We start from the raw sequence: 15590 nt of genomic DNA, 5'->3' as shown, positions 1-15590 counted from the left end.
ACAGACAGTGTATGGTTTAGTGATACGCCCCATTTCTGGAAAGTACTTTACGTATTACCCAAGAAAAATGCTGGAGTACCTACTTGCTTTACCTACTTTACCTTTATTTGGGTTCCCTCGCCTTACTCTATTACGGGCAACAAGATAGCGAACTCTCTAGCATAGGTGGGCGTATTATAAGGTGACACCCAAGAATGGCCTATCTACTTCAGTGATTTTTTCTGTATTTCTCGTCAGAGGCCGTTGGCGAACTTTTTGGAACATTGGGGAGCTCGGACGATCGCTATACAATATTCTCCCGAAGGTATCGCCGAAACCTTGGTTCAGGATATGCGGCAAGATTTCATTTATGTGATATTCCGGGTCATATCCAACAACTACACGTTGGATGCGCATCTGCGGCGTATTGGACTTATGGAGAGCAGTTTCTACGCTTGTACTGACAGCTGCCACGAAACACGGCTCACAGAAAGGAGGCTTGCTATTCCGCGAATTGACAGTTTTCGGTGACGTCAGAGAAATCGTTGAGATAAACAAACGGATTTCTCGAAAGTTGTTAATTGACAATATTTGAGCTCTTACGGTGGAAAAAACTGTATGCAATGGATTTTTGACGCAAATTACGCCATAATTACACTAGACACAGTGGATAATCAGTGCATCTATGTGATTATTAGCGTAAATCGGAAATTTGGATGCATGTCATAGAAAACATATCCCACCGTAATTTTCTTATCATACCAAAGGTTTTGGACATCCGCATAGCTTCCTTGTGATTTACCAGGTGCCGATCATTCGTTAGCAGCAAACAATATATGAATTTCATGTAATTGTTTGCGCCGACGATTTCTGTGACGCGCTCTCGTCAAATGTTTACACTCTAACGAGCTAGCCTAGTATATGTACGCCGTGCCACGAAATGTCTGGTCATGTGCCGGGTATTGCGATGCCAGCTCTCAGTTAAAAGATTCCGTTCAGGTCGGTACGGTCGCTACTACTCCGATGTTGAAATTAATCCTCCTAATGAATGTTATTCCCAAGAACGGAGTCTGCCTTACGAAATGTGTAGGTCAAATTATCGAACCAAATTAAAGAAAACTCACATGCCATAGGGACCATCGATTAAACCTCAATCGTAGGAGTAGAAGTGCTCGCGATTGAATGTTACATAATGCGACGAAACAATCTTAAATACGGATACCGAAAATCCTCATCAAACCACAAGGTTGCTTCACAATGAATATATAACGTATTCAATAGCAGTTTTAATAATCAAACTTCCCCCATTAAGTATTATCGAACGTTACGCCGTACTTTGGTTGGATCCCAGCAACGATGCTGCTGCACTTCCGCACACAGGCAATCCTCCCGCTGTCGCATACTTTATGATTTCTTTTCGCAAACTTTTCAGTTTCGTGGAGAATTGGATAGTTCTAAAAGTTTTAACTGCACATACTGAATATATTCGATTTTTTTTCTTTCTCTATAGATGAACGAAGTGCTGGATGCTATGTTCGAAAAGATAGTCAAAGCAAAAGATTATATTATCAAGCAAGGTGATGACGGGGATAACTTCTACGTCATTGAATCGTAAGTACCGATGTTTCAAACAAGATTCAAACGAAATGCATAAATTGATGGTCTTGCTGGTCTTGAATAGAATCCTGTCTAATGTTTCCTTTGTTTACAGGGGCATTTACAAAGCATACGTGGGCGAAGATCAGAAACACATACACACCTACCAGAATAGCGGTAGTTTTGGAGAGCTGGCTCTGTTATACAATATGCCAAGGTAACATCTACGATTAAGAATACCCTTTTTCGTGGTACTATTTTTTTTCCTTAAAAGGGCTGCCACAATCCAAGCGGAAACGGAAGGCCAGCTATGGGCCATGGATCGTCAAACGTTCCGAAGAATTTTGCTCAAGTCCGCATTCAGGAAACGAAAAATGTATGAAGCACTACTCGATGCGGTCCCTATGCTAAAGACGTTACAGGTTTGTGATCACTATGCTACTGAAAAGTGTGTTTGTGAAGGTTTCTTTATCTGATTTACTTTCATAGAATTACGAACGCATGAACCTGGCCGATGCTCTTATACCAAAAACATACTCAAAGGGCGACAGAATCATCAAACAGGGTGAGTAACCGATGATTTACAATTATTCACACAGTGTTTTAGTATCATTAGAAGAAAGTTTCCATTTCCAAACACCGGTAACCGATTGTGAACTTGCTGTTCCGACAAAATTCATAACTTAATTCTAATAAAAAGTCCAAACCTGTTTTGGCTTTCGTAAGGCTTGATTTCAGAAAATTGCAACACAGAATTATTCTTCCAGTCTTATTATTATTCAAAAGTCGGTTTATTGGGATCTCGTGAACATTTTAAAGGCGAATACTCGAGTGGTTATTGTGATCAATATAATACACAGTGGTCAAAAGGAGTCCAGCAAAGTTGTAAAAAATGTTATTTTTAGCAATTCAACTGAAGATATGGACTCTTTAATTACAGATATTTCGTTGTTATAGTGACATCTTCCTAAGCAATCTTTCAAAATCAGTTTTTTACAATAACTTTTGTTGTTTTCATTTCCCTACAACAATGTTCTTTGCAATGTTTTAGATATCCCAAAAGCCCACAACTTCGTTGAACGTTGTCAAACGCTACGCTGTAGAAGCAGTTATAACTGTTTCTTGAACTGAAAATGTCATATTACTTAGCCAGTTTTCTTAAAAAGATGTAAAATATGCAGAGGAAATATTGTTATCTTCAAAGTACTATCAATCTACTAGTAAATCCTGAAGGAATGGTTAGTATCCGTTGGTATCCAAAAATGTTGTGAAAGAATGATACTGCGAGTGTTTAACCCTAGAACGTTACACTTACTTTTTCTACCTTAGAACGTTACACTGGGGTACAAACGTACCCCACGCGTTCGATCGCAATTTTCGTAGGTAAAAATACAAATAAAAGAAATGTATAATAGGGTAATTTGGGGAGAGATGCCGCACATTACTAAAAATCGATCCTGCTTAAAAGTAAACCATTAAATATTTCATGAAATCATTTTTATCAATTGCGACAAGTTTCTAAAATACTGAGAAATAGTTTTTGTCATGAAAAAAAATCATCAAATTTCCACGAACATTTTAAAAAAAAAAAGGTCATTGCGGGAGAGATACCGCATGTGCGGGTGAAATGCCGCACCTTGATCCCAAACTGAAAAATGATGAACAAAAGTATTTTTTAGCTCTCGTTGATGTTTGTGATTAGGTGTCTTCAACTGAGTTTAATGAAGTTTGATTACACCAATAAATCGGCTAGCATCTTCACTTTGCTTAAGGGGGTACTACCATTTCCAGAACCATTTATTTATTCAATATTTTAAAACAGTTAAGTTGGAGTAACCTTATCAAGGGTACTATGTATTTATATGTTCGTACGAGCGATATACTGCCCATGATCGCATATCAGTCCCATAAAGATAGGAAATCCCATATAAAACGGGACAACTATTCGATCATAGGTAGTATATATCTTTGTGTTGGTAGGGGATCCTTAAAAGCAGCATTTGGCTCTTTCCCCTGACAATTAATTTATATAATTTAGGTTTGTTCTTGAAAGATTCATTTTACAAAAGCATCCATTCGTTGAAATTTTCGTTTTTATCTCATTATTGACATCACTACAAATCAATGCGTTCACGAAAATTAGTGCTTGAAACTTTAAAGAATAAACCGAAGTAACTAATACTTAGGTACATATTGCCCGTTTAAATTTATAGATAAATAGACTTATAATCCTATATGTCACTATATGTTCTATATGTCACTGTATTAGGTCCGTTGACGCAAATGATCATTCAGGGACATTCCGAGGTGACAAAAAATACATTTTAGCTACGTATCTTCCGCCATCGAGTGCGGCATCTCACCCGAAATTTTGATGCGGCATCTCTCCCCATTGTAGGGGAGAGATGCCGCACGACACCATTATCTTCTGAAATCATGGATGACCGAAATCATGATCAGAATACTTTCCTAAAGGTCACAGCTATTCTACCGATACATGATTTACCAAGAAAAAAATCGAAACATTAAAAAAATCGAAATTTTAATGCGGTACTGAAATTTTTTCGGCACATCGTGATGCAACTGCAACAACACATAATCATTAATAAAAAATTTGTGAGTTAATAATAAGTATTATTTTATATCTCCAGTATTGTAATTGTTCAAAAGACAAACTTACAATATCATATTAGGGGAGACCGGGGCTAGTTGGCGGTGTTTTCAGTTTTCAATTTTTATCGCTTTGATGCAGGTAGATCTTGCAAAATAGAACACGCGGCATGAAAGAGCAGACTGTTGGCAACATCTCTGATTTTTTTTAAAAGTTTGATGCATTGTCTCCATTTTTAGGGACAAAAATATGTGACGCGGAAAACCCGCCAACTTACCCCGGCCACTGGGTAAGTTTGCGGTATGTGTATACGCCAAAAACTAAGCAATCAAATGGAGATTTAATTACTTCAAGGGTCCTTTTGGAACGTGCTGAATGTCTTTTCGAGAAAAACCGACATTTGCTATTATGTTTTAGCTTCAATACCCCGGGATTTTGACTTTGACGCGTAGGGAGCCCGGGGCTAGTTGGCGGTTGGGTTAAGTTGGCGGAACCCCCTTTTCTCCGTTTCTATTAGACATAAAACGCTGTCTCTCGTTGTGTACCTCAAGTAATGTGAAACGCATTATCCAATGTGTTTTTGTTGCTAAACATTATGTTTTGTAGAAGCTGTGGGCGATATTGTGTTTTTGAGCATGCTTTGTAAATTTTCTTAATTTTGAACATTTTGTGTTATTTAAGGTGGTTTTCAATCTATTCCCTGAACGATTATATTTTTCGATAGTGCGTGAAAAGAGCTTTCAGCATCCGTATAGATATTATACCTATTCATACCCAAAAGTAATTTTTTGAATCCTTTTTTGTAAAATATGCGCTTGGGGTAAGTTGGCGGTAACGCACACGGGGCAAGTTGGCGGTACTATTTACAATGCAAAAAAGTCATCAAATATTTTCATTTGAGGAATTCATTTCAAAGTAAGAGAAAATTTCTTGTGTCTCTCGTCAACGCAAGGGACAACTATTTCAGCCAATCGCCTGAAGAATTTGGAAAACTTGCTTTTGAATATGGAGTACGCGTCGAAGTCAAAATGCCGGGGTATTGAGACTGAAATATAATGAAAAGTGTCGAATAATATACAGTTTTATTGAAAAGACAATCGGCATATTTCATATGTACCACTTATGTAATTGTATTTCCATTGGATTGCTTATTTTCTGGCAGTCCGCCAACTTACACCAGACATACCGCCAACTTACCCCGAGGAAGGGGTAAGTTGGCGGCTTTTCCGCGTCACATATTTTTGTCTCTAGAAATGAAGAGAACGTATCAAACATTTTAATAAAATTCAGAGATGTTGCCAACAGTCTACCCTTTCATGCAACGTGTTCTATTTTGCAAGATCTACCAAAATCAAAGAGGTAAAAAATGAAAGCTGAAAACATCGCCAACTAGCCCCGGTCTCCCCTACTCCCTATTCAAAAGCAAATTTTCGAAATTCTTCATGCAATTGGCCGGAATAAATGTCTCCTACATTGGCGAGATACACAAGACAAATGATTTCTTGCTTTGGAATGAATTCCAGAAATAAATTTTTTTGATGACATTTTTTTTGCACTGTAAATACTACCGCCAACTTGCCCCGCTTGCAGCACCGCCAACTTACCCCAACCGTATATTTTATTAAAAACTATTTAAAAAATAACTTTCGTTTGTGGATAGTGTAATATCTATAGGGATACTGAAAGCTCTTTTCACGCGCTATCGAAAAATATAATCATTCGGGAAATAGATTGAAAATCACCCTAAATAACGCAATGTATTTATAATTTAGAAAATTTACTTGGTATACTCTAAAACACAATATCACCCACAACTTGCACCAAACAAATCGTTTTGCAACAAAACCACATTGGATAACGGGTTTCACACAACTTGAGGTACACAAGAAGAGGCAGCGCTACATGTCTAATAAAAACAGAGAAAAAGGGATTCCGCCAACTTACCCCAACCGCCAACTAGCCCCGGGCTCCCGTACCGTATAAAAGTGACCCCATATACAAGATATAGAAAGTGCATGCCGCACGTTTCATCCGACGCGGCGTCTCTCCCGAAATTACCCTATATCATTTTCTTTGTTTTTTAATTGAGAAAACAACTGTGTAGGTAAAGTTACGGAATTTGTTGAAACAATGGTGCATAAATTGACTTGAACAAAACAAGAAGTGAGAAAATCGCTGTTTGGCTTTTCTCACAAAAATTACTAAAACTTTGCGAACATTCAACCGATTAGAAAAAAATTAAATTATTCTAAAAGTGGAAAGAATGTAACGAAATAATTGGAATCTCGTTAATTTTGGAAAAATGCTAATATTTGGAAGAGTGACAATTGAAAAATCAGGGTTTGGAAAATTCCACGAAATAGGACGGAAATTGAAATGAAAAAATATTTCTTGCCAGTAATACATTGGTAACACGAAGCACTACTGTTACAGCAGTTACTGTGCGTAAATTATACTCACAAGCCATTATTTTTAAAAAGTATAAAAAATAGAAAATATAACAGTAAAAATCAGCGTAAATGAGAATGACTTTTTTCTATTTCAAATTAAATTAATTTAATTGAATAAATTATTAAAAACGATTATATAATAATAACTGTTACTTAAGTAGTATTTAAACTGGTCACGAGTGACATTTACACTTACAGAACGAAACATTAACGGCAACCGTACAATGGGGTACAAATGTACCCCACGCCAGCTTTGACTCCTTCCATGAAGGCCAAAAGCAAACGGGCTTTGTCATCTTTTACTACTCTTACTATGAACTCCAAATTGAATTATGGTTAGGGTCTCAGGTCAAACTGACTTGTAGTTATATATACAAATTATATGCAATTCATTTATATGCACTGAATCAAAAAAGTAACGATTTGCTTATAAAAATCAAATGATAATCTACAAATTCCCGCGATCATGAATTGGTCACTTCCGTAAGCCTCTATCCCCGGTACCAGCAGTCTAGGTCCATGCCTTCAATTGAACCAATTAAAAAAGAGAATTCTCATATTCCAAGGCGACATGACCCCGGGATATGGGGTAACTCACTCTCTGTCAGAATCTCAACCGTTCACCGAAAACTAAATATCAGAACTTCGGTCCACGTATCCATCCAAGAACACAGGCAAATATGTGAATGGCGTCACAAAATGGAATTAATACACGCGAAGTCACACCACGCGAGCACATACGACAAACACGTTTACGTACGAACGCTTAAGCCCTTCACGATCATCCACGTACACCTTCGCCAGTGATCGTGCAAACTTGATAACACGCCGGTAATAAGGTGAACGTTTTAGCACACACAAAGTTACAAACGTGATCTCACAAACGCTCGTGTTCACGCGATCATGGATCGATTACGTCCGCAAATCTTTACCCTACGTCGTATCATCTTTGGTCCATACATTCAGTTGGACCAATTAAAAAATAACACTCATATCCACTGAACAACACGTTCTATGGTGACATGACCTGGAACTCTAGCGATATGGAAGAACTCACTTTCTTCTAGCATCTGAACCGTACATCGAAAATTCAGTATCAAATTCACGGTCCGTGCGCGATCGTCCAAGAACACACGCGAATATATGAAAGGACACATGGCATAAAAAGAATTTAAACACGTTAGCATACGCGGCAAAAAACGCAAATGCGATCGAACACGTTAACGTACAAACGCTCGAGCCCTTCGCGATGAAACACGCGACCGCGAAGTCCCTACGCCCAAACATATCTGAACCATACACTCAATATCATTATCAGATTCACGGCCCGCTCCAATTGACCTTAAGCAATGTTTTAGCAGGTGACATTTCCCGTCTCGTCTGCAATTGTAGTGAGTGATTCTGACCTACATCGACAGAGATTTCCCGGCGAGAGAAGTTCTCCCGAAACCGAGCCAATCAGCTAGGTGCCGAGGTCAGTTCAGCGATTCCGATGAAGCAGAGCATCCGGTTCACTGGTGCCCCGAAGACCCGCGACTGGTGGTGTCTCGTCGCGGTCTATTTAGTCTAATCCCCAGCGCTGAATCTAGCTTACGCTGATGGAGAGTTTCCTGGCGAAAAACAGTTCTCCCAAAAACGATTCTTCTTTGGTTTGCGCTATATGTCTATCAGAACAACCGGTGGGGTGCCGTGGTCGGTCTGGCGATTCCGGATGGATCGTGACGTCCGGTTCGCTGGCGTTTCGACGGTGGTCTGTTGCAGTCTACTCGACTAGTCCTAGGCGATGGATCTAGTTTATTCCTGCGGAGAGTTCCCTGGCGGTGATTGCTCTCCCGAAACCGTTGCTCGATATCGTTTCCGTTGTTAGACGGTCATGATCTACATCATAACTCTATTTACTACGTTTCACGTCTTTACGTCGCTTGTCATTATGTATGCTACATTAACCGGGTTGATGTCCGGTTCTCCCGCTTTATGTAGCTCCATGCACGTCACTTCAAACCTCGGACATTCAAAGACCACATACTCTAGTGTCTCTTCGACGTTCTCACACTCCGGGTACAGTGGTGACGTTGGGTATCCGAACCGATGAAGATACTTCCTGAAGCATCCGTGGCTCGGTAGGAGCTGGTAGGTAGGTGGAAAGTAATCTCTCCGTGCTTTCTATTGACACACTTCGATTGGTTTGGTTGAGCCAGTAGGTCCATTTTTTCTTTATCCGTGTTGTCCCCTTCCTGCTGCCACGTCACCATCGAATTCATCTTCCTCAGGTTTAATGATGTTTCATTGATTGCAACACTTGATATCCTCCGCCAGGATGATGCAGATGGGGACCATCTCGGCGATAACGCATACTGCATCCGGTACTCAATCGCAACTTGTACGACCAGCCGGAACGTCCTGTTCAGCTTTTCGCGGTTCCACTTGGTTTTCAGCGCCGCACCCTAGGCAGGAGCCCCATATCGCAGTATCGATGACGAAACACTAGGTAATAGACCGACATTTCACAGGTGTTCATCAATGTGGTTGTTAAAGCTCAACCAGTCGTCGATTCAGAGCTTAAAAAAGTTGACATCGCTGCATGAACTTGAAAAAAACGAAATTCAATTCATGCCCGCTGCGATGAATGAAATTTTTGGTTCGTTTCCATCGTCATTCGTTCTCCCGACGCAGCGCTTTCAGGTACGGACATGTTCGGTCTCAGAAGCAAAGTGAATTTTATTTCTATGCTGTCTCTGAGAGGGATTATCGTTTAAAAGTGCACCAGATATAGATTTAGCAGTTCACTTATGCTCGAAAATGTAGAAGATGCTAACTTCTGCCTTCAAACTATCGACATAATATCAAATGAATGCTTTGGTTAATGAATGAATTTATATTTCTTCTGTACTCAAGTTTTCGATTCTGCATGAAATTTCAGTCAGTTGGAAAGTGAATGAATGAGAGAGGCGTTGAATCTGACTGTCGGTTTCGGTAAATGCAAGCAGAAATAGGTAACTGATTTTTAAATTTCGTAACACTGCGTCGATTATCACTCCCAATTGCTTCACTGCACGCTGCGATGCAATCACATGCCCTTAGACGATGATCTGTATCCGCTGAACCGCTTTGCAGTTGCTGACCAACTACACATCCATTTTGTGGTGAGCTATTTGCAGCTCGACCCCTTGCATCCAGCTCTCGATCGCATCTATTTTCTCCGTCTCCGACACCTCCATTTGTTCAAGTGTCTCATTCATCACCGTTACCCGAGCAGAAGAAAATAACTGCGGAATACTAAATTTAGGTATCAATACCAACGACTGTTTACCACAATATGGTATTAATGAGCTCTACATAAGAGGTAAAATACCAAAACTAAATAACACAGCTATGTTCTACAAATAACTATTTGATAATGAAACGAGTTATTATAATACCTGAATAATAATAAAACATTTTTCAACCTTCCAGTAACAAAATTCACACTATGGAGGTATTCAATAAGGTATTGATTTGGTATTTGAAAAAATCACTGGAATACATAAATAATACTAAAATAAGGTATTATACCTCATTGAGGTATTAGGCAGGTATTGAAAAATGTTTCTTCAATACCTGCTTAATACCTCAATGAGGTATAATAATCAATTAATACCAAGTTTTGGTATGAATACCAAAAAACAGTATGCTTGGGTTATTGCCCAGTTATTTTCTCCTGGTCGTCCATGAAACCCAAAATTTTCACTTTCCCGGGCAGTCGCAGTGTTAAGACATCCCGTTTCGAAGAGTTGGACAGAGAATGAAGCCCTGAAGAACGCCCGCTGTGACTCGTATTGCCTTCTGCCCTTTGTTCGTCTGTCTGGTACAGCAGCAGTCTACTCTGGAAGTAGCTCTTCAGGATCTGGCTCCATCTTCTGTGCAGCGCTGCGGCATTGGTCTATACGAGGCTGGATGGCCCGGTGACTTCCCTGACTTTGGCAGCAACATCAGCTTTTGTATCTTCCTCATTTCGGGGAAATTGCCATCATCTAAAACCTTCAGCAGTAGCATCCTGAACCGGGTTTTTTTTAATTTTAGTCGCACCGACGTTTCTTTGAGCTCGTCGTTTGTCGCTTGCCACTCGGCTGTGTTAGCTCCTTCTTCTTCGCCGTACGGTATCGGTGACCAGGTAGTTGAATCGTGCTTCAGGAAGAGACCCTCTTTAACTTACCCGGGCATATTTCAGCTGGTGTGGACGGGCCCTCATCTTCGTTATGACGACTTAGTACGGATCTATTTCTCAGCACAGCTACTTATGGCAATTGGCTTACTAAGCTTGATCTCCCGTTGTAAAGAGTCCGTACCTTCTCGAAACGTCGCTTGCGCTCTTCTCTTATTCTCCGATCTTGCACTCTGAGCCCACCTCTAAGACAAGCAGCGCATAGCGTACTGAGCTACTCATTTAACCTGTAAGCTGCACGCCGTCTACTGCACGCTTCAGTTTTCGTGGCATTGTAACGTCACAAGCCAGCAAAATCCTTCTGGTTAGATCAGCCGCATCAACGTACTTGATTTCGCTGTTCGCCGAAGTGACTCAACAAAGAGGTTTTTATTAAATACTTTCGTCTTCCACTTTAGCTTGCCGGTCGTGCTTTTCCGTGTTGCATCAGTGTTCCATTGGCCGATGCGGTATCGAATCGCCTGGTGGTCGCTATGGGGATACTTCTCGCACACTCTCCAGTCCATGTTCCCTGTCAGTCAAAAACTACAGAATGTGGTGAAATTTCTCTCGGTACCGATATCCATTTCGTGAACCAATAAGCTCCCAGTTTTGTCACGATACCAGGAGCCATTTAGCTCCTCGCTTCGCCGCGATCTACTCGTTGTAGTCCTCAGCGGTTGAGCTAGCATCCACAACGAGCCGACAGGTAGGTGTCGACGTATGGCGCCAAATGAAACGAGATAAATTTTGCAAATGAAACTTTGAGAATTCCATTTAAAAATTTTTGGCATATTTTTGTTAAGCATATTCACTTTTTCAAATTTCCTCAAAATATTTCAAGGGGGCCCCCCGCTACTGCGCCACTGATCCCGATGTTCTCCGACCTCGTGGTTTTCCTTCCTATCTCCTACTGATTCACCTTGGCTATGTAACTGGTCTACTCACAAGTGTAGCCAATATCGAAACTTGTCCAAACGTGAACTGATCCAAAGAAGCCGACAATCTTGACTTACATCCCTTTCCAGCCACACTTGCAAGGTTGCTTTCTTGGTTTCTTCAATGACTTGTTTCTAGAGTGACCGAATTTAAATAATATTTTATGTACTATACGGTTCGCAGTATAAGTTTTTCCTGAACAGGAAGTTAATATATATATATATATATATATATATATATATATATATATATATATATATATATATATATATATATATATATATATATATATATATATATATATATATATATATATATATATATATATATATATATATATATATATATATATATATATATATATATATATATATATATATATATATATATATATATATATATATATATATTAAAAGTAACCCTCATGGGGGGTTGTATGTGTATGTAACTTCCCACGTATAAATTCGGTTGTATTACGACGTAACCATTTGCATATTAGCATGCACCTTTGAACGCTCGTGCGGGCCGTCATTCTGATCTTCAATTTAGAGTGTACGAAATAGAAGTTCAGCTCTTCCATCTCACTAGAGTCTCCGGCTATGGCACTTTTTGTATAGTGCATTCAAGTTTCTTTTTTTAGAGTGACGATGCGTAAACTTGCTAGAACAGATGTTTGTTTGTTCGCGACTGGGTTTGCATTACCGCAAAACGTTTGAGCGTGTGTATGTTATATGTGTATGTATGTGCGTCGATGTTGGTATGTCGCGTTTGCTAGCGCGTTTTAATTTCGCGTGTACTAATTCCCTTTTTTCAACCGTATGGTCATTTACTTATTGCCGTGGGCTATTGAGTGTTCGCGAGAACGTGTATCTATATAATGAGAGAATGTATGTATATGAGAGATTGTATTATTAATAAATTAATTATAATTAATATTGTCGCTTAAAAAAGTATGAAGCATTATTTAAAGATTCATTTCTCATAGAATGTATGTCATTTTCCTAGCAAATGGTACAGATATATGCTAATGAATAGTGGGGTAGTCGAAATTCTAACAATGTTTATAAAACATCCATGAGCTATTCTGAAGCACGTCTGTAATGAAAGGCAGTGCAACCGTTTTCTAAATGCAATCTACTATTACTCATTACCAGGGAAATATTTCCCATGCTTCGCGCCAATTGAATAAAACGAACTATAACGCATACCCGTTTGCTAGTATAGACCACACAGTCTGAATGTCATAACAGCTGTTTAGTTAAATATAAAGAATATTACTAAATTCATTCATTTACAGGCGATGCTGCCGACGGCATGTACTTCATCGAGGATGGTAAAGTTTCGATCCGCATTCAACAGGACGCCGGTGAGGTTGAAATCTCAAACCTAGAGAAAGGACAGTACTTTGGAGAGTTGGCCCTGGTGACCCACCGACCCCGTGCAGCGTCGGCATATGCCGTGGATAACGTCAAAGTGGCATGTAAGTATTCGATGTGAACGCGGTGCAGTCACGCTCACAATATGCACGCATATAATTATATCTATTAATTGGCAGTTTATAAGCAAGCTTTTCACCAGTGTTTCGTAGTTGTCTTGTCAGTGTAGTACAGTGACCGAAAAATTAACTCTGTTCCCGACTGTTTCTCCTCTAACATTCTAATCTATTTTTGTTTCTATTCTCTTTCATGGTTTTCCCTTCATTTTCCACATCACTTCTTTTACTTGCATGCACTTCTGTTCATTCAACTAAAATGCTATTTCCCGTTACCGAACGAATTCTCCTAACGGTTTGTATGGCATGATATTTTAATCCTGACTAACACGACCATCATGTTTGCACCCGAAAATAACTTACCATTCTATACAAAAAAACTCAACTGAATGTCATGACCCGGCGGGTAACGCTACATGTGCGTTCATGTCCAAGTTCTCCAAACGGATTGCTTCAAACGACTGCTGGGGAATCAACTGGATGTGATGCTGCGCGGTATGAAACACTATCGTTACGTGAATGATTCCACCTGGAGAATGATAGTGGAGGCATGCGAAGAGGATAAAACTAGCACTGTGGTCCCATCAACCAATAACAATCATTCATTGAAGCAACAGGTGTAGCTTTGGATAAAGTAGTTGTTTCGTTTCCGGAGCTGAACCTTTTCGTATTTTGATTAGTTTAGATGTGGAGGCCCGTGGTTTGATCGTACTGTCAAACCACGTGTTTATGTGTTTGCATAAAATTTAATTTCATAGAATGCTTTTCAATTAAACTTGTGCTGTAGGAACATAATTTGAGTAGAACACACAATCTTCAATAATTTCGAAATTATGAAAACGGCAGTGTTTTGTGTTTGAGTGACTCTGCATATTGAAAACGATCAAACAAACGAGAACATCATTTATCCATACCTAATTTCACATATCACTTATAAATTTTAACCATTGCGGATTGGAAATAATAAACATTAAGTTCTGTTTATTAGGTCCAATCCAATTTCTTACATTATTATAATAAATGATGGTCATGACAACAAAACGTGAAACGTGCTCGGATTTCTCGCGTCCTGCTCGGACAAAGCAATCAAGCATATGATGAATTTAAACAATTCTCAGTGTGTTACGAAAGTTTTACACAAAACTATCGTTTTTCGCAAGGTAACTGTTCTTCTTGTAGCTAGGTGAAAAGTATAGCACTCCCGAAGCCAATTACCTATGAAACAACGAAAATTTAGCTAATCACATGCTTTATCCTCATACCAGTTTGATGGAGACGCTGGGTACGTAGTGCAAACTTGACGTGGAAAATTTTCGCAAGACTTCAATTACTAAACGATTGGGTTGGTCTATTCTGAATAAACAATAAGTAATAAGACCGCAGATCATCAGAACAGATTCATTCTTGATTGAATAACAAAATCATTTCTATTCATAAATCATTTATCAGCGCGAGACAACCTTCTGATGATTATTATTATGAGGAGATGAAGATGCTGGATCTTGTTTCTGCCAGCCTGCCTATCACTGTCGGGCGATATTTGATGATTAATGATGACGCATTTGGTTAAAGTGGAAATCGTCTAGTAACCATTTTCAACCTGGCTTTTGTGTGTAAATAATAGGAACGGTAAAATGGAGAAGCCAATGGACTTATCCAGCTACGGTGGTATTAAGGTTGCACAGAGAATGCGTAAAATTCGCAAACGAAAAAAGCAGTTTTTTTCCACACCGTATGTCAGATCTTCATAAAAATCAATCAGCGTATGTAGAATGTTGTTACAGTACTGCTGATTGATTTTTAGGAAGATCTGACATACGGTGTGGAAAAAAACTGCTTTTTTCGTTTGCGAATTTTGCGCATTCTCTGTGCAACCTTAAACCGTTTTTCACGTTTGAATCTGTAGGAAAACAAAATGCGTTTACAAGGCGAATTTGGAAGCAAACAAACCGCTTCTGGGCATAAGGTGAAAGCGGTAGTATAAGAATACTGTAGCTTCATTCCAATGCTTACGAGCTTCATACAGAAATGACAATTCTGAGCGAACCCAAACGACGCTAATCGTTTTTTTAACGTCCAATATCTCAATACGTCACAATCTTTGTAATAATGGAATTCACATCATAATAAACTGCCCCGCTTTATTGCAATCCATATATAATTGTGTGTTGCTAGAAAATACTTTCAACTGCTATATTACATCTCGATTAATTATCAACGTGGAACTTTTTTTAAGATTTCAAGGTAATGTGATGTCCAACAAAAAACATATCGATATATAAACCCATTCTTATTTCGTTCTGTTTCCCGTTAGAGCAGCATTCTTTAATCTATTTTGGCACA

The 15590-nt window shown here is 39.1% G+C and overlaps 1 protein-coding gene across 11 annotated transcripts in view; it reads left to right on the top strand.

The window, feature by feature from the left end:
* The window catches only part of LOC131691135 (cAMP-dependent protein kinase type II regulatory subunit), a 348167-nt gene that overhangs the window by 312181 nt on the left and 20396 nt on the right, over nucleotides 1–15590 (top strand). For 4 of the 11 annotated variants that reach the window (XM_058977313.1, XM_058977314.1, XM_058977312.1 and 1 more), the window contains 6 exons: nucleotides 1490–1590; nucleotides 1691–1792; nucleotides 1850–1997; nucleotides 2065–2140; nucleotides 13053–13235; nucleotides 13683–14028. In XM_058977313.1, coding sequence (XP_058833296.1) covers nucleotides 1490–1590; nucleotides 1691–1792; nucleotides 1850–1997; nucleotides 2065–2140; nucleotides 13053–13235; nucleotides 13683–13870 — 798 coding nt within the window. In that variant the 3' untranslated portion in view covers nucleotides 13871–14028. Of the gene's footprint in view, nucleotides 1–1489; nucleotides 1591–1690; nucleotides 1793–1849; nucleotides 1998–2064; nucleotides 2141–13052; nucleotides 13236–13682; nucleotides 14034–15590 lie in introns of those variants that run through there. The other 7 variants (XM_058977320.1, XM_058977318.1, XM_058977321.1 and 4 more) reach the window with 4 other exon arrangements.

This window comes from Topomyia yanbarensis, chromosome 3, assembly GCF_030247195.1.
Source record: "Topomyia yanbarensis strain Yona2022 chromosome 3, ASM3024719v1, whole genome shotgun sequence".
Taxonomy (NCBI): Eukaryota; Metazoa; Arthropoda; class Insecta; order Diptera; family Culicidae; genus Topomyia; species Topomyia yanbarensis.
Note: the sequence above shows the minus strand (reverse complement) of the source record. Positions and strands in the feature narration are given on the sequence as shown.